At 38.5% G+C, this 24384-nt stretch overlaps 1 protein-coding gene and 1 long non-coding RNA gene across 3 annotated transcripts; one reads left to right on the top strand and one right to left on the bottom strand.

The window, feature by feature from the left end:
* Nucleotides 1-327: 327 nt before the first annotated feature.
* On the bottom strand, nucleotides 328-3957 carry LOC145167498 (protein IQ-DOMAIN 5-like). The gene is made up of 7 exons (XM_079086713.1): nucleotides 3821-3957; nucleotides 3082-3186; nucleotides 1995-2222; nucleotides 1700-1915; nucleotides 1509-1622; nucleotides 983-1442; nucleotides 328-659 (listed from the first exon to the last, which is right to left on the bottom strand). Exons 2-7 carry the CDS (start codon nucleotides 3163-3165, stop codon nucleotides 583-585), a joined length of 1179 nt encoding a protein of 392 aa, XP_078942839.1. The 5' UTR covers nucleotides 3166-3186; nucleotides 3821-3957; the 3' UTR covers nucleotides 328-582.
* Nucleotides 3958-4201: 244 nt separating this feature from the next.
* On the top strand, nucleotides 4202-6296 carry LOC145167499 (uncharacterized). Of its 2 annotated transcripts, none has more exons than XR_013741199.1 (2): nucleotides 4202-4392; nucleotides 6022-6296. It is a non-coding gene; the product is annotated as an uncharacterized LOC145167499 (long non-coding RNA). The 2 variants fall into 2 exon arrangements; XR_013741200.1 differs by having other exon boundaries at nucleotides 5365-6296.
* The last annotated feature ends 18088 nt before the right edge of the window (nucleotides 6297-24384 follow it).

Raw genomic sequence — 24384 nt, 5'->3', positions numbered from 1 at the left:
CCAAAAACACGATTTAATGACTTGTACTGTATGCATATAAAGTTGTACTAATCCAACCGTGTCCAAGAACCGGAAAAACCAGACCCGGACTCGGTAGGTAAGTGTCATCTGGTCCGGTCCACAGTCCACAATATTCTTCGAAACCGGTCCGGTCCGGTCCGATCCAAGGTTGTCACTTACAATTGTTTGATTCATGGTCTTTGTAACTTATGTTGTTGGGAAGAGGTCACTAAAACGCTCAAAGAAATGGAGGACGCAAGGATCTCCCTGTATGTTAATGCAAAATAAACTCTCATCTCCCAGTTGTGACTAACTTATTTGAATCGATAAAACACAAACATAATAAGATTAAACATGAAGTATTTTGACATTGTACAACAAGATCACTTCAACATACAATTCTTTCCACTCTGCATCACATTCTCAATACAACAACGATTATTGCTAGTTACAAAAACAATAACAATCAATAATTACAAACTAAACCCCATAACCTTTTCTCACATCTCTGATCCCCAAAACACAATCTCATTCCAACTGAGCATTTATATACAAACATTTGCAATTTTCACCATTTTCAGATCAAGTGCTCAGTGTTTTTGCAGCAGCTTTACCAGGTTGCCTGGACATTTGAGCCCCTGTACTTTTCCCGATTTTTCCTGTTCATATCAACAAAAATCAAGCTTGTGACAAGATACAATTTTGACTTTTCTTCAAGAGCAAAAATTATAGAAACTATGAACTTGGATTTGACGGGTGGTTTGTATATAAATTTTTCTGAAAATTTTCAAATAATTCCTAGTTTTTGAGTGTTCCAGTGGATGTTTCTTTCTTTTTTCCTGTTAAGTCATGTATTAGATAAAGTGACTGAATGGGTAATGATGTCTGTCTGGATAAAGTGGTGTAGATATAAGGTAAACCGTCTGAATGAGACTAAATGACCATTTTACCCTTATATTCCAAAAAGAACAGATATACTAACCGCTACTAGGCAGAGACCTTCTCTTCTTTCCCTGATTACCCGAAATTAAAGATCTTTCTTTCGGATTGCTGTGGGATCTTGAGCTCGAGTTCCCTTCATTAGCTGAATCAATAAGTAATAAGCTATCCACAATGGCAGGAGATGGTTCTTGCATACTACTTGACTTAACAGGTGAAGAAGAATCAAATCCATTAGATTGAGATTGTCCGATTTTGTCATTTGGAAGTTCTGATTGGATACTTTTCTTTCCATTAGATTTGATTAATTGGTTCTTGATGTTGTGATCTTGATCTTGTTTGGAAGAAGAAGAATTCATCTTGACTCCATTGATGTCAAGGAAGCGATTCTCCCATGGACGAACAGCCATCCATCTTTCCAACCAGTTCCATCCCCAGTTTGTCTTATCCGGTTCAAATCCAGTTACAGCTGTCGCTTGTTGTTGCCTTGATCCTGCTTGCCACTGCATTATTTACAAGGGTATTTCAGTAATTTTACTCAAGAAAGAAATGATATTATTTAATGTTACCTGATGAGCAAGAGCATATGCCATGGCTCTTTCACGTTTAGCAGCTGCCTCCTGTCTCTTTATCAACTTTGCTTGTATTTCTTCAACAGATCCAACACTATCACACCACCCTTCCTGTCAAAAACCAAAAATCATCAAAAGTTGGATCATATTAGTCCAATTACATTTATTTCTTTTCATGATTTTTTAACCTCTATTTCTCGAACATGAGCCTCGTGTTGTAGCTGTTGTTCAGATTGGCCTTCTTCCAATGCAATACGAACACGCCTGGCTCTAACACGAGCCTGAACTCTGACTAAAGCTTGCATGCATCTAAGAGTTATTGCAGCTTGTTTTCTCACTGCATGCCCTCTCACAAGAGCCTGTAGCCTCACCAATCCTTTCAGTGCTCGTAGGGCCCGCCTAGCCTAAACATATTATTATAAAAAATATACTTTAAGGTTCAAGTAACTAAAATAATTCCATTATGTTGCTATTATTTAGTACCAAAATTCCTCGAAATGCGGTTTGGATTCGTATAGCTGCCCACTCTTGTCTAGTTTGGAATTTGGTTTGAGATGAATTTTGTATTTGAAGTGAAGTGGAAGGAGAGTTATCAATAACATCTTGAACAAATTCAGCAGGATTCTGGTGGAATTTGTTCTGAAAAATGTTATTGTTGATCTCTATTGAATTCTTTCTCTTGTGCCCAAACTTCCCGAAATTTGTTGTTCTCTGAAACAGATTTTAAAGGTATAAGATATAGAGAACAAAGTTTAGTTATGAAAGTAAATGAATAAAAAAACATCATTTTCTATGGATGTGTGATTAAGAGACCACTACAAAATGGAAGCAAATTTGTAAAAAACTGAAATTGGCCTTGACTTTCTTTATTAAGTCATTCTGTTTGTATTAATGGAATAGAACATTATGTTACATTATGATGTGTTGTTGGACTGTATAAATGGGATGAGTTTTCATATGATCTTTTTACATTATATGTAGATAAATCATATAGTTTTATCTCTATTGTATACGTTATTTGATAAGAAATTGAATATTTTGTTTATTCAAAAATAGAGAAATTAAACATGATAAAACCTTAGATAAGCTTATAATAAACTATATATTTTCTAGTTATATTTGAACAAAAGAAAAAACAATTTGATCAAAGTTTAAATCTTTTTATGAAGATTTTCGTTATTGAAGAAGACATACATAAATAAAAATGGGTTACATTGTAATATTTCATTCAATTCCATGATGGAATGGAAAGAAACAAACACCCCATTAGCTATGGAATGCAAATCAAACAAATGGAAGGAATTCCATTCCATTCCAGTAGACTTTTCAAGGTACAAAGTCCTAACAAGAAAAAAATCCCAAAAGTACAATGCTATAATTGGGTAGATTTTTCAAAGTAAATGCCTTAATAAGAAAAAGAAATGAAAGAACAATGTTGTAATAAAAAGAAATGGAATTAGGATAGTATAATACAATAAAATAAAAGTATGTTGCTATTTCTTGCATTTAGCCCCAAAAAATGTTTGCATAAAATTATTTATTCAGAGAAGGCAAACAAAAGGGTACCAACATTTTCATCCTTTTCAGAGGGTTGTGACTTTTGTGGTTTCTTGATACTAAGAAGTGATTTAATCCACTTTCCAGAAACACCCATCTTTGTATTCTCTATTCAATCCTGTCATGGAAAATTTTACAAAAGTTAATTAAAAGGGAAAAGGTTATAACATAAAATGGAATCCAAAACTTCAAATGCAAATAAAAGGTGTTACGTTAATCAAACTATATAATAATCATCTTATCAAATTATGTGCTAAATAAAAAAATATAAAACCATATTTTGATTCCCTTCTATTACAAGATTATATTTAGAAATATCTACTTAATTATAGCAACGTCATCCAAACACAAAGCATTTTTCACTTTAATAAATTGTTAGATTTTTCAAAGAAAAATGCTTCAAACTAGATATTATAATGATATAATAGAAAGAAATGAAAATGGTATGCTATAATACAAATATAAATTAAAGTAAGTTTTTTCTTGATCTTATCCATTACTTCTGAAAGTAATAATAATTTGCTAAAACACTCAAACAACATCAATCAAAACTTCAACATCACATAGTCACTCTCAAACTGTTGATCACGCACAAAACTTCAACACCATTAATCAAAACTTCAACATCACATAGAATTAAACTTCGCAATTCGCTACCATAAAAAAAAGAATAAACTTTCCTGCAATCAAAACCGAAAAATGGAAACGAAGGTAATGTAATTAATTGCCACAAGAAATCGTCAGAAACGTACCGACTGAAATCCGTCCCATGAACTCATATGAGTCGGAGAAAGTAAAGTCAAATTCTGATAGGCGCAATGAAGATCGCAAGATAAGGTGTAGAAAGATCTTTGAGGTCCAGCGTCTGAGCAGGATGAAATTACGAGAATTTACAGTTGGGCGAAGGGGTTTTCATTTTCAACAGGTTATTGGTAGTCGACTAGGGCTAGATTCGGAGTGTGTTTACTGCGGCTGGGACACGATTAAATCAAGAAAAGGAAGGGAGAGAATGAAGACCTAGTGGGAATCACATGCATCACACACATGGTGACAAAAAGAAGCATTCACACATAGTGTACATAAATATGGATTTCGTTTTACAAGATTTTGTCCCTATAAATATGGAGGTGTCCTCTCAAATCTCAATCACAAACTCGATTATATTATAAAATTGTCTATTTGCACTCTCAAATCGAGTTTAATCAATTAGATTGGACTGTTGCACTTTTGGTCCTTGTTTGGTAGTTTTGTTGCAAGTTTGGTTCTTGCCTCTAAAAGCCTTAGAAGGATTCCGTTAACTCGATGCATATATTACGGCAAAATGGTAAATTTCTCTCCCTCCATTCCTCTCTACCTCCTCATTTGCACCAACTCATGAACAAGTGCCACATATATTTTTCCAAGAAACATGAAACATGTTTAAATTGTTACTAAAAGATAGAAACAATCTCACCTACGGCTGTCCAAAACCTAATTCATACACAGATTTGCTCTGGAAAACAAAATTTAGATGTGGCATATGTAATTTGCTTCATGCAACCTTAATGGTTGATAAAACTCAAACACCTCTCGTATAAACTTTGATGAAGTAACAATTTTTAATTAGGTTTCAAAAGTATAACATCATCGTTTAAAGTGGAAGTTCCATATTTTTTTTACATCCAAAATAATAATATTTGTTTAACCATACGAGGGGTTATCATATCAAAATCAAAGACAATGTTAACAAGAATTGTATATGCTATTTCTAAGCCAAAAGTCTTTGTTCTTCTATTTATTCACTCGTCTATCGCATGTAATGTCACATTACTTTTTTTTTTCTATACCATATAGTAAATATATACTAGGCTAGAAAGCCTAGTGAATAACATATGATCAATAAAATAACATCATGTCATATATATTAAAATTTTAAGTTCTCATCAAAACCATTATTAAACATTCAAGTTCTCATCAAGATGATCATCTATAGTAAACAATTAAGTTCTCATAAAAATTATCTACTTTAAACATATATATCCTCATCGAGCTTGTCTATAATGAACAACTAAGTTCTTATTGAGATCATATCTATTAAACAATTAAGTTTTCAACAAATTCACGGTCAATCAAGTCAAGTCAAAAAGGTTACATGCTCGTCATAATATTACATACCCATCTTGTTTGCATAGGATGTTACCCCCAAAATCTCTTTTAAACACTTAGAGGATTTTAGAACACATACATAGGATAATTGATACTTGCATTTTAATTATTTCTTTCATAGTTTATTTTAATATATTTCATGTATTTTTAGATATGGTGCGGACTTGTTCTGGGTTGATTGGGAGTTTTTGCGGGCTTGGGAGGCCTTAAAGAAAACTTGGAAACATCTTTATTTGGGCTAGTTGGGAGAGTTGGAAGAAAGAAAGAATTTAAGCTTAATCTAGAAAATATAGGCTAGTTTTGGTGGACATTTGGACCAAATTTGGCATCTTAAAAGAGTTGTACAAACAAAGAGAAAGAGTCAAGGAAGATCATGTTAAAAATGACCTTTCCGTCCAAGTCAAAATTGTCCAACCACTTTTATGTGGCATGCATAAAATTTATAATATGGCTTAAGAGCCCGTGTAAGCTATTTAGGGAAATTTTGTCTTTTCGCTTTTACACCTCGTTCCCGAGTTCAACTTAAAGAGAGAAAAGAAAGAAAATGGATGGAAATGAGAAGAAAATAAAAGAAATTATTGTTCCCGAGTTTTATTAAATGAAAGAAGTGGAAGGATAGGGAATGATCACTTTCCATACTAACTTTTCTTCCAGTTTGGGAGGATTTGGAAAGAAAGAACAAAATGATTAATTTTCCTTCCACTTCTCTCTAACTCGGGAACACAAAAGAAAATTTTGTTTTCCTTTCCTTTCTCTTATTTTCTCTTCTGACTTTCTTTTCTTTTCTTTTATTAAACTCGGGAACTAGGCGTTAAAGCTTCTATATTGGGTATGGATGGTGTCATTTTGAAGGGATCTCGTTTGGAACTTGGAGGAAGCTGGAAAAACAATCTTGAAGACATATTTAGGGTTTTTGAACCCATCTTTCTTCACATTTTTCATTAAAATGTTTGATACAATTAATCCCTTCTTTTCTTTCTTAGTAATGTTTGGCTAAGTTCTCATCTAGTTGATATTGGAAGTAATTGATAGATATTTAGTTTGTCTTTAAGATTTTATGAACTTGTGGTAATTTTCTATGAATGTAACTTTTACTTGAAGTTCTTATATGGTTGATATTTGTGGTGTTGATGATGGTGGTGGTGGTGGTAGTGGCGGCTTAGGTGGTAACGGTGGTGGTGAGTGGTAGTGGCGATGGGCAGAAATAGTGATGGATGTGACGGCGGTGGTGGTAGGTGGTAGCAATGGTTATGGGTGGTGATGGTGGTGGTAGTGGTGGCAATAGGTAGTGTTAATGGCGGTGATGATGGGGGTGATGGGTGGTGGTGGTGGTGGCGATAGAGGTGGAGGTGGAGGTGGTGAGGGGGTGGCAGTAATGGTAGGTGGTCCCATGAAAACTTTATGTTTAAGTGTGCTTGGGTGGGAGCAATTTTTATGATGGTGACCTCCTTGGGAAGTTCTCATGTTTTTTTCAAAGCGAACAATATATTGGTACATGTATCTATGGATGTTATAGTATGCTTTCAAGATTAGGTTATAGAGACACACACCACTTTTTTTAAGCTATCCATAACACTTTCCTCTTATCCATAATGTTGGTCCCACAAGTTTCGGTATCACTCTCAAACATTATAATGATTAAACATGGGTTTATTTTGTCAAATAAATTAAAATAATTAAGATTAGGCCACATATATTTTACGAACAATATACTAATAAATTCAAAAATATTCACGTTCTAGCAAAAGTTATCTTACGTTTTGACCATAAAGTTGTGAACCTAGGAAATCTATTTCCCAGGTTCACAACCTAATAAAGGTAAGTAAGACTCAACATACACTTAAGGCTTTGCTCGACAAACTAGCTGAAAAGCTAGTTTTTAGCTTATAAGTTATGATGAGTCCTTCCATTTAAAGGATCACCTAGAAATATTTTGTGACATCAAGAGTGTACTTAATCAAAATAAGAAAAGTTACATCAGAACATCAATCATATTCTCCAAGAATACTTAACTATATTTAAAATAAAGTTAAATAAAGAAAAAGACTGTATTCATAGAATTCACACAAATTAAATTTAGTAGGATCCATTAACAAAGACCTTCCTTAAGGTAAGCATGAAAGGTAACGTTTGATAATTGTTGGTGGATATCTCTAGAGGGATTCTTGTCACCACTTCATCAACTTCCAAAAGACTTCAGAGGTTGTAATCTTTTCTTTTTATGGTTCTTTTAATATTTAATGTTCATGTAAAATGATCATTGGTGGGTTAAAATAATTTTAAGTTTATTCAAGACTAAAGCTTTCATTGTCGTTTTTAGTGTTTTTAAAAACTGTTTTTTGAATAAAACCTAACACCAAATGCGACACTCAATTACTCGAAACAAAATATTAGAAGAATATGTTAAACTAATATTTACGAAAGTATATACAAAGCTCTTAAACAGTGAAACTCAAAATTACAATTCCAAAAAGATAGACACAACAAATTTGGTCTTCAACAAATACTAATAATAGAGATTAATTAATATCATGGTCATTGAGTTAATTCTCCTTACCATCATTATGATTTATAAACGGACCAAGAAAACGAATCAACTTACGAATAAGTGAATAATGCGTAATATCCATTACACGATATAAAGATCAAGCATTATTGAAGAGTGTAATCAGGTCTAAGGAGAAGTACATTTAGTTATCTATTTCCAAATCAGTTTTCCATCTTTCTTTCGTTTTACTTTGCTTCTTAGTTTAAATGCAAATTCTCCTTTTAATTTTTTGTCTTGGTATAATTGATAATCAAATATCTGAACCCCATCATATATGTTCTCTTAAAGTTCGACAACTCGATATTACAAAATCTATACTACTAAACGATTTGATGCACTTGCCCATTTGTGTAATAGTTTCTAACATTGGTGAAATCGACTTTATAAATTTAAGACTTGATTTTACATATCATTATCAATAAAATATTTCAAGTCAGATTATAAGTTACTTTATTAAACTACAATAAGCTATTTTGATAGTTTTATCAAACCTTAAATTACAATAAACTATCTCATATTGCCAAACATTAAATTACAATAAACTATTTCATTTTTCCAAAAAGGGCTTTAGACAAAAACTCATGCCTATAATAAGCGTATCGTGATCCTAATAGTTATTTACGGCCACACTTACATACAATTTCCAAATAGTTGTGATACGTTAAAGTCCAATTTTCAAACTTAGAGATCATAGGTAGCTTGAAATATTATTCAATTCAATACTTAATTCATAAAATTAATCAATACTTAATTCATAAAATTAAGATCATGGAGTAGTATAACTGTATAGTTACTTTTTATTTATAGCTGCATTTATATTTATATTCCTATCTACTTATTTATTCCTTTATCAATTCTTTTTATAGTAGATTTTTTTTATATGCCACTTTTTTATTTCATTCATGTAACACCCAGAATCAGAAAGACCAAGAAAAGAAAGGAAAAGCTCTAAGTCAAGGAGTCAACTCGTCAAGTCCAGGGAAGAACTCGACGAGTCGGAGCGGGATCCGGGTTATAAAATAAGTGACCGACTCGGCGAGTCGGCGAGTGGACTCGGCGAGTCTGGTCTGGACGAGAAAAGCCATAATCTTAGGGTTTGCACCCTATTTAAAGGACCTTATGTCCTCTCCTCAGCCCCCCTTGTCGGCCAGAAGATTCTTTAAGCGATTCCAAACCCTAATTTGAGTAAGAGGAGGAGGAAAGTGAACTTGGGGCTTTTGCAAGAGGAAGATTTGGAGGATTTGACCACTAAGGAGCTGGAGGATTCAACTCTTTGGTTGTGCGCAACAGTTTGAAGGTAACAATCTGTCACTTTGCCTTTGTTGCTTCTAGATCTTTTCTTGGATGATGTTTTGGGACCATTTTGGCATGTAAAGGAGCCATTTCGAGTTAGAAGTCCAGATCTGAGGTTGCTACTTCAGATCTAGGCTTGTTCAGGTCCAAAAACCCGTAAAGTATCAGCCCTTGGTGTGTTGGTGAAGCATGTTTGTCTTAAACCCTAGCCCTAGAGTGTTTTAAGCCTATAGCTCCTTGGTTTCACGTAAAGTTTGCAACTTTACGTGAAGGATGGGCCTTGGAAGAGTGGATCTACAGTTTGGAGCCCCTGTATGGCTCGAAAAGCCACTGTATGGTTTAAGAACTGAAGCGACTCGGCGAGTCACATGGGTGGACTCGGCGAGTTGTATGAAGATGGGCAGGAACTCGACGAGTTGGAAGAACAACTCGGCAAGTCTGTTGAAGATTGCCTAGGACTCGGCGAGTCTGTTCTTGGACTCGACGAGTCAGGTCGCAGAACCCCCAACCTCTTCTGGTTAAGACGCAAATCAGTGAGTTGAGTGGTGACTCGGTGAGTTGGACAGGATGGGACTCAGAGATCGTTGAACTCGACGAGTCCTGGGGTGACTCGGCGATTTTGGGTCGTATTTTGAGAGCTTCTGAGTTTAAGGACTCGGCGAGTCTACGGGTTGACTCGGCGAGTCGAGTCAACTGGAAGGTTGACTTTGACCAGGACTTTGACTTTAACCAGAGTTGACTTAGTTTGACTTCTAGAGTTCAGTTTGGAACTAAGTGTTATATTGATAATAGTAGCTCGGGGAGCTAGTGGAGCAGCGGTTCAGAGAGTTGTCGGTCAGCAGCCAGAGGGTTATCAGCAAAGTTCAGCAGTGCAGGTGAGTTTCCCTTTGTGTGGATGGGTCTACGGCCACAATGCCGGCCCATGTAGTTATGAGTAGGAAGACCCGGGGGTTAGCCCTAGGCACTGTTTACTAGTATGATATTTAGGACCAAGGTCCAATGTCGGGCGGGTGCCCAAGGAATGGTTTGCATGATAGAGTATACTTGTTGTCTGTGTGATATATGTATGTGCCTGGTAAGGAGGTGAGTGTGGGCGAGGTCCCGTATCTCACCAATAGCAGAGTATGGACGGTGTTCCATATCTCATTAGCAGCAGAGCAGGGGCGAGGCCCAAGTTAGGAAAAGAGTGAGTGTGGGCTGGGCCCGTATCTCACTATCAGAAGGAGTGTGGACGGGGTTCCACGACTCATTAGTAGCAGGACAAGGGCGAGGCCCAAGATAGGCGAGGCCATAGAACAGGATTCAGTAGTATATGTTCAGTTATGTGTTGTGGTATGTTTATGTGTTAGTATATGTTAGCGGGCGGGGCCCAGAGACAGGCGGAGCCTAAGAGAAACAGATATGTATCCGAGCGGGGCTCGAAGCCAGGCGGGGCCTGGAGCGGCGGGGCCGTTGTAGCGGGCGAGGCCCGAGGTAGTGGGCGAGGCCCGAAGTAGCGGGTGTGGCCCAGTATTTGCAGTATGTGATTATACAGGGTATGTGGTAGGTTGGGGAACTCACTAAGCTTCATGCTTACAGTTTTCAGTTTTGGTTTCAGGTACTTTCGGTAGCTGAGGGAAGATCTCGGGATGATCGCATGGCACACACCATAGTTAGTCAGCATGGGATGTTTTACTTTGATGAAATGAACAAGTGTTTTGGAAATGAAACTATGATTTGTCATATAAACCTTTTTGTATGTTTGAATGACTTAACGCTATGAATTAGTAATGTTTTAAAAGAAATTTTTGGACTCGAAATTTAGGATGTTACAACTTGGTATCAGAGCCTTGGTTTGAGGGATTCGGACATACTTTCGGGTGTGTCTGAACTCAAACTGAGGAATTGGTATAGAAAATTTTCAAAAGGAAAAATCATTTTTTATTATATACGGAGTTTTGAGAAAAGAAAAGAGTTTTAGAAAAAGCGAAAAGAAAGTTGGAAAGAAAGGAACTTTGAAAAGAGAAAAAGGGTGTGGTGCATGCAATCAGCCGAGCTCAAGTAAGTACCTCAAAATACTCATACAAGTTTATGTTATGTTTATCAGTTAGTACAACAGCATGCTAGAGTAGGACTAAGGATCTAGAAAGGATGCCTTATGTGCCTGTCATATGTGCTTTTGAGCTGCATAATAGTACTGGTTAGACAGTAGTAGGATAGCCTGTTTAGGTTATGCCTGAGTATATGATATTATGTCGCATGCTAGTGCAGTTTCTCGTTATGAGAATAGATTTGCTTGAGTAGTTTCCTGTGTCCGAATGTTGCTTGCTTTGTGCTTTGTAGGACTCGGAGTGATGGGAGCTATCCATTAGGTGAATACGCTACGTCACATGTGATCAGGGTTGAATAATCTAAGAGTGCTGGATTTGGCCCTATTGCGCAGCTCTTGTTTGAGTCTAACCGTTGTAGGGACGAGTCTTTTACTCGAAGGATTATCTGAGTCTCGTCACATGTGATGGTATTCAGGTGATGGCTAATTGGCATTACAAGGAGGCCTTCAGCAGCTGAGGACTGGATTGGGTGGAGTCAGAGATTTCCCTAGGGCAAGCCTAGGATGAGAGTAGTGTTGGGAGCAATAGTAGTAGTAAGGGACTTGGTGGAGTCAAGGCAATTCTTGAGAAAAGTACGGATCGATGTGGAAGGTAGTAGGGGCCCATACTACTGAAATTAGAGGATCTGTACTCGATTCAAGAAGGGCCGAGATAAAACCAGGGAGCTTGTAGTGCGTGTGTGGTCCCTCGGTAGTGAGGTGTATTCTGGTGGTAGTTATGATTTGTTGCAGAATGGTGACACTACGTGATAGACCAGTTGGCAGATCAGGCGCCGGAGAGGGATCAGGCTCGGGTTCAGGGACCGAGCAGCTCGAGGAGCGGATGAGGGAGTTTGTATCAGCCGAGGTTACGCGCAGTATTCTAGATCAGACTCCTGTGATTTTTGGCACGGTCAAGGAGGGCATACTGGAGATATTGGATGAGAGGCTGGGAGCCTTCCGCGCCGAGATGGTAGCCATGTTGGGAGCGCGTACTTTGACATTCCGGGAGTTTAGAGCTTGTGGCGCACCAGATTACCATGGGGCTAGGGACCTCATCGCTAGCAGCAGGTGGTTGGCCGATGTTGCCAACGCCTTTCGTACGAGCCGATGTCCCGAGGGGGACAAGGTCCGACTTGCCTCCTGTCTTCTGAAGGACAAAGCACGGGATTGGTGGGAGGAGGTTGGACATGCCATTGGAGATGATGCTGTGTTGGACGCGATGACATGGACTGATTTCTCGGCTAGGTTCAGGGCCAAGTTTGCACCAGTGATCGAGGTGCAGCAGCTAGCACGAGAGTTTCAGGATTTGAAGCAGACGACTGAGACTGTGGCGGAGATCACCGCCAAGTTCAGAGAGAGAGCCCTTCTCGTGTCGTAGTATGTGGCGGACGAGGAGATGAAGAAGGCTCGATATCACGAGATGCTGAGATGTGACATCAGGCGGTTTGTGAGCAGGTCCAGCTGCAAGACACTGGAGGACATGATTGCTCGTGCCAGAGAGAGAGAGAGATTGATTTGGAGTTAGAGAGGAAGAGGAAACCGGATGAGATTCAGGTAGCCACGTGTTCAGGCAAGAGACCCAAGGGGTCAGACTCGAGATCGAGGGATTTCCAGAGCCGCAGCCGATGCGGGAGGTGCGGCAGGACACACGAGGGTGTGTGCAGGAGTGGCAGTAGTGGGGATTCAGGCTGCTTCAAGTGCGGCCGGACTGGTCATTTTAGCAGAGATTGTACTGCTGCCACCACTCAGGGATCAGACCGGATATGTTTTCATTGCAGTCAGAGGGGCCACAAGAAGGCCCAGTGTCCGAGTTTGCTTTCAGCAGGATAGGTGATAGCACCTGCTCCCGCGACTTTGAGGATCACCGACAGTCGGCAGGGCCGGGCAGAGGCGCCTACGTCACTGAGCAGGGCGTACCAGTTGGTTTCAGATGACATGCGAGCAGCCCCAGACGTGTCAGGTCACTCAGGATGCGGTCGCTGTAGCAAGCGTGAGATTGGGATTCTAGAAGTATTTCACCAGCTTTCAAGGACGGTGGCGTCGTGGTATTGGTTAGTTTTGGAGCACCAGTAGCGGTAAGCATAAGTTTTTAGCAGATCGACCATGGGGTGGTAAGAAGGATTGGGAATCCTTTCCAGACAGTGAACTGTAAGGAGCTAGTTGAATCGAAGTGGGGGAGGAACCCTCGTATAGTCAGGAACGGAAGAAAATGCGAAGATGGGATGAGTTCGCAACTGTGTTGAGCATGATAGTAGTCCGAGTGGCTGAACGGATTGAGAAACGCGTGAGTTGGGAGTTGGGAAACTCCCCAGTGTTGGGTGCGTGTAAGAGCGATCAGTAGATGATTGGTTTGGGAAACCAGGTTGAAGATTTTCTCGGCAGGACGTGATTTTAGTTAGGATGTAAGACTGCGGGTAAGCCGTAGCATTCATTAGCAGTTTAGTTCGCGGAGTGTGGGCGGGGGCCCGTATCTCCTAGTTAGCAAGGTAGGGATCAGGAAAAGGTAGTTCGTTGTGATTGGTATGGAGTTGGCCTCCATAGCCCTAGAGAGGTGAGACCTTTGGAGAGGCCACTCCAGGATACAGTTGGGTGAGACCCGTGGGCGAGGCCCATATGATTAGTAGCAGTATAGGTGAGACCTAGGAGCAGGATTGCTAAGTAGTATGGTTTGGGTGAGACCCGTGGGCGAGGCCCTTGAGATTATAGCAGTGCAGGTGGGACCTGGTAATGACCTTAGGGTCAGGATAGGGGATCGAGGATCCCAAGACTTGTAGCGCCAGAGTGGCTGGATTGATAGAGCAGTGTAGATAGCCGAAGTTTCTGTTGGATTAATGTCTAAGTCCATAACTATATTTGGTATGTACTTGAGCCGACCCGGCATGGTCCATTTGGGTTGCACTTCACCGACACAATTTATATGGATAGTCTTTTGAGAATAGTATATTTATGATTTATATTAATATATTATAAGTTCTAATATATTAATATATAATCATATTATTTAATTAGTATTGATCAAGAATTAATTTATAATTAATTAAGTGATCAAAAGGAACTAATTAAATATGGACTCTTAGATATATATATGTGTAGTGGGCCAAGTTCATTTAGGTTGGGCTAAGTCTTCATGGATAGTCCATGGAGCTTTAACCCATGGATCCTAGGAAATGAAAGGTCATGGGTATTAGGGTTTAACCCTAATCCTCCACACTATATAAAGGGTCTTATGGTTCATGAAATTAGGCTAGTGGCTAGTGTGGATACACTAAAGAGGGCAATAACTGATTTCATAGTGTGAGCCAAGTATCCATATTCTCTAAAGGTTTTCCAAGGTGTTTTGGTGATTTGTGATTCCACTTGAGGCTTCCACACTTTAGGGCTAAGCTCTTAAAGCTTGAAGACATCAAGCTACATCAAAAGGTATGTCATCTAACTAGAATTTTGTAGTATAGGTGCTTCATAATATGCTAGTTAGGATGAAACCTTGGAATATTTAATATTTGCATGTATAATAGAGAAAACATAGATCCAAGGTATTTATAGGGTTGCATGTACACCATAGGAGTGTTAGAATGCTCAAAACCCAACAGTGGTATCAGAGCCATGAGTTGTTTTATGTTATATTCATGCATATGTTTGATTTTCAAAGTTGAAAAAAAAAAAGAAAAAAAACATGAAGTTTGTCAAATTTTAAGATAATTACTTGTTTTGTGAAAAACTAATTATTTGTAAAATTTGAATCATTTGTTATATGAGTTGAATTAGGTCAAATTTAGTAAAAGATAAAATGATATGATTATTTTATTAGTTTTAAAAGTTTGATCTAAATGTTTTAAGGTGTTACAAATTTTGTCATAAAATTTTGGAGATCAAAAGTTTTTTTAAAGTTGTGATCTTAAGTGTTTTGAAACCTCCATAAGTTATGGATATGAAAAGGTTTTTAAAAAAAATTGATTCAAAGTTTTTATGGAGTTACAAAATTTGGTGTTAATGTTTTAAAGAATTCCATAACTTATTCTTAAGTTGTGGAACATGAAAAGTTTCATCATAAAACAAGCATTTAACTCCATAAGTTATGGATTACCAAAAGTGTTTATGTTTCCTTGATTTATGAGTTAGTTTAGATTAATGGAAAAAAATTGTGTTTTAGTTGTTTTCAATCTTAATGAATCTAGAGGTAGTTCATAAAATGTGTTTTTGTAACTTGTCCTCAAGTTACATAAAAGGTCACATTTATGAATCTTAAAACTCATAAAAGTGTCATAGGTTACATAAAAAAAATAAAAAATAAAAAATGAAGAGTCTTTTTCATTAAATAGTATTATTACTCCATAACTTGTCCTCAAGTTATGGATGTTTAAGAGTCACTTCTTTAAAAGTGTTTTAAAGAATAAGAGGTTACATAAAAAATGAAGAGTCTTCATTTTAATGAACCATTAAACTCATAAGTTATGAAATGAAAAGTTTTGAATAGTTTCAAAAACTTGCCCTCAAGTTTTGGAATTTATAAAGTTTTCACTTATGAATCCTTTAATTCCAAGTTAAGCCCTTAGAATTTTAAAAGTTAAAATTCAACCCTTATACTTTATAATATTATAAGTTAATAATATTTATATATATGTATAAGAGTAAAGTCGTCTTACCATTAGTAGGCCTCATTCACGAAGTCGGTCTATAAGGGGGTATAAGGTTACTGCCTATAAAATGGCAGTTTAATGGGTGTCCACTCTCACCCACCGCTTCCTTGACCGGTGGAGGGTCGTTAGCCGAACGGGTAGGACAAGGACTATAATTCTCCCTTCATTAAAAGTATTAATGATAAATACTAAGTAACTAAACTCTTAATAATACCCAATCTTAGTTACTTAGGAAAATGTGAATTTGGTGCTAACCCATGAAATTACACTTTGCACTTTGCTTAAGTCAGTTAGTGGAGCGTGTGTGGTTAACCGGCACACTACCTTGATTTAACAAGGTAGGCAAAGGGTAACTTAATGTTTATCATAGTATCGGTGGAGCATGTGTGGTTAACCGGCACATCGATTGAGGGGTAAATATTAAGGGTACCAAGTATATTTGCATGGTTATTCACACCTTGTTTTGTGATCCTCGGCATCCCAGTCACAAAACCTGAAGGGCACACTCGAGATTGAAACATGCCTTTGAAAAGTTCAATGAATCTCAAAAGAATCTAGGAGTTTCAAAACCAATTAAAACCTAATAATACATTTCGTTTATCTTGGTGGAAATTGGTGAATCGTCATTCACCTACCTTCAAATATTTTATAGCTTGGATTACAGCATCCCTCTTCCAAGTTGTAAAATAGTTTGTTGGGTCCTAGCCTTAATATTTCATATTGGGTGTTATATTAAGGACTTTAGATCAACTATCTTGAATATCTCCCAAAAAGATGTTTGTTTCAGACATCTATGATCCTCCTAAATCTCTTGGAACTTCACTTCCTCCACCTCCTCCAATTATTCTCCCTAACCCACAAGTTCAAGGTCACTCAAGCCCTATTGGCAAGCAAGGTCTATGTGTGATCGCATCTTGGAGATGAAGTCACATATTGACAAGCCGTGAGAGTTGGGTGTCAAACTCTTGAGAAAGTTGGTGGTTCAATCACTTTCTAAGTCACATAGTGAATTCCTTTGGGACTACTATGAAACAGACTATGACATGACCCTTAATGATCTTATCTATTTGTTTGGTGCTGCTGAATCAGCAATAATTTGGAGCACTGGGAGAGCAAATTTGATTAGTAGATCAACTTCCCAAACTACCATGGACATTGAAAATGGTAACATTGGATATCTAGAAAAGTCTTCTCTTCCCAAGGAAAGGGATTGACCATGGTCAACTAGGTTGACCAAATGGTAAAGAGAAAGGATAAGTCTGTGATAGTCCCATGTACCATTCCCAAAGAGTCCCTATGTTTCTCTTGCCAAAGGAAGGGGCATTGATTGCGAAGCAGCCTATTTACCTGAAAGATCATAAGGTTGATCAAGTCAAGAAGATTAACTCTACTTCAGGTAAAGTCCACTATCTAACTCTGTTAAGTTTCTATTCTGAGATTCTTGTTACATGATGTGACTGGGTCACATGTTGATGTTTTAAGCATCAAAGAAAAGTGAAGAAACTTAAAGAAAGTATATGCTGATTCTGATCGCGAAGATGGATCTCGATCGCATGGTTCTGTCATCAGAATTTTGAGCTGTTGCTTAGGAGTTATGATATATTGCTTAGGAATAGATAACAACAAAGTTTTTCATGTGCTTTTGCACTGTAAGGATAGTTTTTCCGCAAAGTTTTTAAAATAAAAGAAAAAAATTTGTTTTTATTTATTTTAAAATATCCTTACAATGGCATTTGTGAAAAGGAAAAAAAAAATTGTTGCTTATATGATTCCATTAATAGCAAGAGTGGAAATATGAATTTGATTCTTTCATTTGTGGTAGTGTCTAAATTTTCCAAATAAGGAAAGATTTTCATCACCCAAGTTTCAGTTGGATAGAAACTTCGAATCATGCAAGTTGTATAGTATGATGAATGAGAACTTTCAAGCATTGGAAAATTAAGACTAATTACTTGTTCACATGGATGTGTGAGTCAAGTAAATGACTAAGGGATTGAGTACACATTCTTGTGCACTAATCAAGCCCACCACAAATGTAACTTGAGTGATACATCTTAAAGAAGGTTTATTAACACTAGTGAAATGTAAGAGTAAAAGGTTTTCTACTCTTGTACATTTGAATTTGGTAAGTTGTGATGTTTTGGATAAAACAGAGACCAACTTAGGCCAATTGTGTTAAGTGTTTGTCTTGATTAGAATCCACACTATCTCTTGAATATTTGGAAAGAAAGTATTATAGGTCAAGGAGACAGTGGGAGTCTAAAAGATCCTGAAAGGGTTTCAAGAAGTAATCAAGAATAAAACCTGTATTTCATCACTAGCACACAACTAGAGGTTTATAACCTATCGTGTTGACATTTCTGTGCCCATTCCAGTTAAGTTGGCTATATATATTTGAGTTCTACATGTTCTCAATTGTTTACATAACTACTTGGAAGCAATGGTATGCCCTTGTGCTGCTAGGTGGCAAGAGGTTAAGATTGCACAAGTTCAATCCATATGAGTTAGGATTTTTCACTAACCTAGTCTTGTGATTATGGTTTGACAAATTCACATGGATAAGAACACATACACCATAAAATCTAAGTGTCATAAGGTTTCTCTCCGATTCATGAAATTGATGGTGAGAAAATTCTTTCACTAAGTAGATTTTAAGTAGATAGCAATTGTGATATTTGCAGTTCTCAAAGTCGTTAGTGGAGCGTGCGTGGTTAACCGACACACTAACATGGACTTATGAGAAATGGCAAAGGTCTAAAAAATTGAGACTATGATTACGACATCCCTTTTCATAGTTCTGAAATTGTTTAGACCCACCTGTGAGCTATCTAAGATAAGGTGTATAATTTTGATAAAGCCTTATCAAAGCAATCTAGTATCAGAAATCTCAACTTTAGTAAGAATGTCAATAAAGTATTGACTTCTAGAGGTCCAGCTATTTTCTGGATACATGTCAAAGCTAGTGGGAGCATAAGTGTTATGCTAATAATCATCATGTTAGTGGGTGCATGATAATTATGATAAGTATTGCATATTAGCAATGTTAATTATAGAAAACAAAAGTTTCAATTCGTGAGGTTGCAGGGGTTGAAAAAGTTGTTTTGCTATAATTAAGGGAGAGGAAATTATACTTCATGTCAATTCTAAAAGGCTTAGAGTGGGATTTTAAGCTTAGATTGAGATTTTAATCATCTTTAGTCAAGAATATATATATGAATTTCATGTTGAATTGGTTCAACATAAGGAAAAACTCTATATATTGTGTTCTCAAAATTCGATTATGATTACGACATCCCTCTTCGTAGTCAAATTTTGGAAACATGGCAAATAAAAATATTGTAGCAAAAGACTGGTCTAGAATCATGTCTTTATGTGAGACATCATGAATCGTGTCCCATTTGCTTTGGGTACAAGATCGATTACATGTGCTATAATATTTATCCTTTCTGAATTTTCCAAATGCCTTGCGGCATTAAGGAGGAAAATGTCTAGAATTGGATATGACTAAAGTGATTAAGCAATTGTCGAGGACAATCTAAGGTTTACCAAAGATTGGTTGCTCAAGGACAATTGGAAGTATACTGTTAATATTGGAAGGACCATATTGACATAGTCTGAAAAGAGGCAACTCTTGTTCAGAAGTGGTAGTCAAAATGGGAATATAGAGTTGTCTTCATAGGTGGAAGCAATCTGTGTAAGGTTAAAGATACTTAATGCAAGAAGCATGTTCAAAGCAATGCGCTTTGAATTTGAGACATCGTTTCCATGGAATTTCTCTCCATTGGAATACTCTGTAATGATTGTTGCCAAGTCTTTGTGGCTTTGTGCATAATCATTACAAGAGGAACAGTGCATATAAGTTTAAAATCTAAACAGATTTCGATAAATGTTAGGAATTCTTACATTTACGACAAGGATTTGGAAGTGTGAAAAGAGAATCATTGAAATTATGTTCAATCGATCTAGTTCACAAAGTAAGGATCATAGATAAACATAGAGTGCATACTTGGTGTATGGCAAAGCTATTGTTTAGAAAAACACAGTGTACATGCTTGGAGCATGGGACAACTAGTGTTTTTAATTCAGGTATAAAGTTGATAAAACCGAAACAATGAATAATGAGTAATCAGTATGGTGATAAATAAAAGTGGTCTATTTATATTCATAGGGTTTGATACCATATTTGATTCATTTATTCTTGTGTTTCACTTTGCATGTTTTGACTTCCATAATAACTAGATTATTCTTCCGGAATGACTAAATTATTCAAACCATCCACAGTCGGTCATATGTTGGAAGCAGATATGAATCAAGACTGTCATGTGTTGGCTTGTAGAGGTCCAAGTTGGTGTACAAAGTTGTGCTACAACACTCATGAGTGTTCATAAGTTCTGAGTACTGGATTCAACCCGCGCTCATTTGAATCACTTCATGGATTTTATCACGAGTGATCATGAGACGATAATATCTTATATTCTTCAAACCTAGAGATATGAGTTGTTACTATGAGTTGGTTGTACATTGATTGCACGAAAACGCATTTGGTAACTCGATGTTATAAAACGTGCCTTTGTGTATGATTCAACAAGTAGTAGAACAAGCCATATGAGTCGAAGTTTATCCATTCCTTTTACCTTCGGGATAAAAGTGATATCTGTGGGCCCCTCGATGATTTAGTGATGACACATGTGAGTGCTTGGCCAAGCCAGGATTGATTTGATTTGTTCAATCAGTCAGTCATCATAAATCGGAAATCGGGAAACAACAAATGGACAGAGAGAATGATTGATAATCCATGTCTCAGTCCATATGATATCTAGAATGGAGGAATATATGATCCCTTATCTAATGGACAAGTCATTGACAAAGGTCAGAGTTCATTGACAAGATCAAAGTTCGACAGCGGCTTTAAGAGCTACGATTGCCAGTTGGTTTTTGAAGTCATGCTCAATAATAGTTTTAGACTTATCCAAGTGGGAGACTATTGGATTAATGTCTAAGTCCATAACTATATTTGGTATGTACTTGACCCGACCCGGCATGGTCCATTTGGGTTGCACTTCACCGACACAATTTATATGGATAGTCTTTTGAGAATAGTATATTTATGATTTATATTAATATATTATAAGTTCTAATATATTAATATATAACCATATTATTTAATTAGTATTGATCAAGATTTAATTTATAATTAATTAAGTGATCAAAAGGAACTAATTAAATATGGACTCTTAGATATATATATGTGTAGTGGGCCAAGTTCATTTAGGTTGGGCTAAGTCTTCATGGATAGTCCATGGAGCTTTAACCCATGGATCCTAGGAAATGAAAGGTCATGGGTATTAGGGTTTAACCCTAATCCTCCACACTATATAAAGGGTCTTATGGTTCATGAAATTAGGCTAGTGGCTAGTGTGGATACACTAAAGAGGGCAATAACCGATTTCATAGTGTGAGCCAAGTATCCATATTCTCTAAAGGTTTTCCAAGGTGTTTTGGTGATTTGTGATTCCACTTGAGGCTTCCACACTATTGGGGCTAAGCTCTTAAAGCTTGAAGACATCAAGCTACATCAAAAGGTATGTCATCTAACTAGAACTTTGTAGTATAGGTGCTTCATAATATGCTAGTTAGGATGAAACCTTGGAATATTTAATATTTGCATGTATAATAGAGAAAACATAGATCCAAGGTTTATAGGGTTGCATGTACACCATAGGAGTGTTAGAATGCTCAAAACCCAACAGTTTCTTCGGAAGTCGCTGGGAGCGACTAAGAGATTGTGCTAGTTGTAGTGACCGGTGAGTATCCGGTAACCCAGTTATCGGCAGAATCTGTAGAGGGACCAGGGTGGTCTCGGTCCATTCGGAAGGTGAATGAGAAATGGCAGGACTTTAAGGCAGGGAAGTGACGACATAGAAGTATGGCGTGGGACAGCTAGTTGACCGAGGAGTGCTATGCCTCTCACAGCAGGGTTGGATAATCTCAGAGGGAAGGGTTTGACCCTGTCGCGCAGCTCTCGTTGGAGTCTAGTCGTTGCAGGGATGAATCTTTTACTCGAAGGATTATCTGAACCATTCGCTAGGATGGGTGCTCAGCACTAAGTTATAGTAGTAATAAGTGTCTAGTGAGTACTGGCAGTAATGACCCGCACTGGAAGTAGCTGGATTAATGGATTCGGTGAAGGATAGGTCCTTCACAGTGATAGGGGAGGTAGTTGGTTATGGAACGTTGCCTAGGGAAGGCCAAAAAACGCACAAGGAAAAAGGGGTGAACCCCTAGGATGTCCAGCATAAGTACTCGGGGAGTACCGGAAGGATTGTCAGTTGAGTAAGTTGTGTTCCCAGGATGGGCAGGGTTAGGGTGAACCCGAGAATACTATCCGCAAGCATTAATGATCGTCAGAATGATCGGGCGGAAGGCCAGCGGAGGTAGGCAGCTGGTATTAGATTTTTAAGCAGGGTGTTGAAAGAAGATTGTCTGGTGATTGGCCGTAGAGAAACTTCGAGGACGAAGTTTAGTTTAAGTGGGGGAGAGTTGTAACACCCAGAATCAGAAAGACCAAGAAAAGAAAGGAAAAGCTCTAAGTCAAGGAGTCAACTCGTCGAGTCCAGGGAAGAACTCGACGAGTCGGAGCGGGATCCGGGTTATAAAATAAGTGACCGACTCGGCGAGTCGGCGAGTGGACTCGGCGAGTCTGGTCTGACGAGAAAAGCCCTAATCTTAGGGTTTGCACCCTATTTAAAGGACCTTATGTCCTCTCCTCAGCCCCCCTTGTCGGCCAGAAGATTCTTTAAGCGATTCCAAACCCTAATTTGAGTAAGAGGAGGAGGAAAGTGAACTTGGGGCTTTTGCAAGAGGAAGATTTGGAGGATTTGACCACTAAGGAGCTGGAGGATTCAACTCTTTGGTTGTGCGCAACAGTTTGAAGGTAACAATCTGTCACTTTGCCTTTGTTGCTTCTAGATCTTTTCTTGGATGATGTTTTGGGACCATTTTGGCATGTAAAGGAGCCATTTCGAGTTAGAAGTCCAGATCTGAGGTTGCTACTTCAGATCTAGGCTTGTTCAGGTCCAAAAACCCGTAAAGTATCAGCCCTTGGTGTGTTGGTGAAGCATGTTTGTCTTAAACCCTAGCCCTAGAGTGTTTTAAGCCTATAGCTCCTTGGTTTCACGTAAAGTTTGCAACTTTACGTGAAGGGTGGGCCTTGGAAGAGTGGATCTACAGTTTGGAGCCCCTGTATGGCTCGAAAAGCCACTGTATGGTTTAAGAACTGAAGCGACTCGGCGAGTCACATGGGTGGACTCGGCGAGTTGTATGAAGATGGGCAGGAACTCGACGAGTTGGAAGAACAACTCGGCAAGTCTGTTGAAGATTGCCTAGGACTCGGCGAGTCTGTTCTTGGACTCGACGAGTCAGGTCGCAGAACCCCCAACCTCTTCTGGTTAAGACGCAGATCAGTGAGTTGAGTGGTGACTCGGTGAGTTGGACAGGATGGGACTCAGAGATCGTTGAACTCGACGAGTCCTGGGGTGACTCGGCGATTTTGGGTCGTATTTTGAGAGCTTCTGAGTTTAAGGACTCGGCGAGTCTACGGGTTGACTCGGCGAGTCGAGTCAACTGGAAGGTTGACTTTGACCAGGACTTTGACTTTAACCAGAGTTGACTTAGTTTGACTTCTAGAGTTCAGTTTGGAACTAAGTGTTATATTGATAATAGTAGCTCGGGGAGCTAGTGGAGCAGCGGTTCAGAGAGTTTTCGGTCAGCAGCCAGAGGGTTATCAGCAAAGTTCAGCAGTGCAGGTGAGTTTCCCTTTGTGTGGATGGGTCTACGGCCACAATGCCGGCCCATGTAGTTATGAGTAGGAAGACCCGGGGGTTAGCCCTAGGCACTGTTTACTAGTATGATATTTAGGACCAAGGTCCAATGTCGGGCGGGTGCCCAAGGAATGGTTTGCATGATAGAGTATACTTGTTGTCTGTGTGATATATGTATGTGCCTGGTAAGGAGGTGAGTGTGGGCGAGGTCCCGTATCTCACCAATAGCAGAGTATGGACGGTGTTCCATATCTCATTAGCAGCAGAGCAGGGGCGAGGCCCAAGTTAGGAAAAGAGTGAGTGTGGGCTGGGCCCGTATCTCACTATCAGAAGGAGTGTGGACGGGGTTCCACGACTCATTAGTAGCAGGACAAGGGCGAGGCCCAAGATAGGCGAGGCCATAGAACAGGATTCAGTAGTATATGTTCAGTTATGTGTTGTGGTATGTTTATGTGTTAGTATATGTTAGCGGGCGGGGCCCAGAGACAGGCGGAGCCTAAGAGAAACAGATATGTATCCGAGCGGGGCTCGAAGCCAGGCGGGGCCTGGAGCGGCGGGGCCGTTGTAGCGGGCGAGGCCCGAGGTAGTGGGCGAGGCCCGAAGTAGCGGGTGTGGCCCAGTATTTGCAGTATGTGATTATACAGGGTATGTGGTAGGTTGGGGAACTCACTAAGCTTCGTGCTTACAGTTTTCAGTTTTGGTTTCAGGTACTTCCGGTAGCGGAGGGAAGAACTCGGGATGATCGCATGGCACACACCATAGTTAGTCAGCCTGGGATGTTTTACTCTGATGAAATGAACAA

The sequence above is a fragment of the Lactuca virosa genome, chromosome 3, assembly GCF_052849685.1.
Source record: "Lactuca virosa cultivar CGN04683 chromosome 3, Lactuca_virosa_CGN04683_v6, whole genome shotgun sequence".
In the NCBI taxonomy this organism is placed as follows: domain Eukaryota; kingdom Viridiplantae; phylum Streptophyta; class Magnoliopsida; order Asterales; family Asteraceae; genus Lactuca; species Lactuca virosa.
Note: the sequence above shows the minus strand (reverse complement) of the source record. Positions and strands in the feature narration are given on the sequence as shown.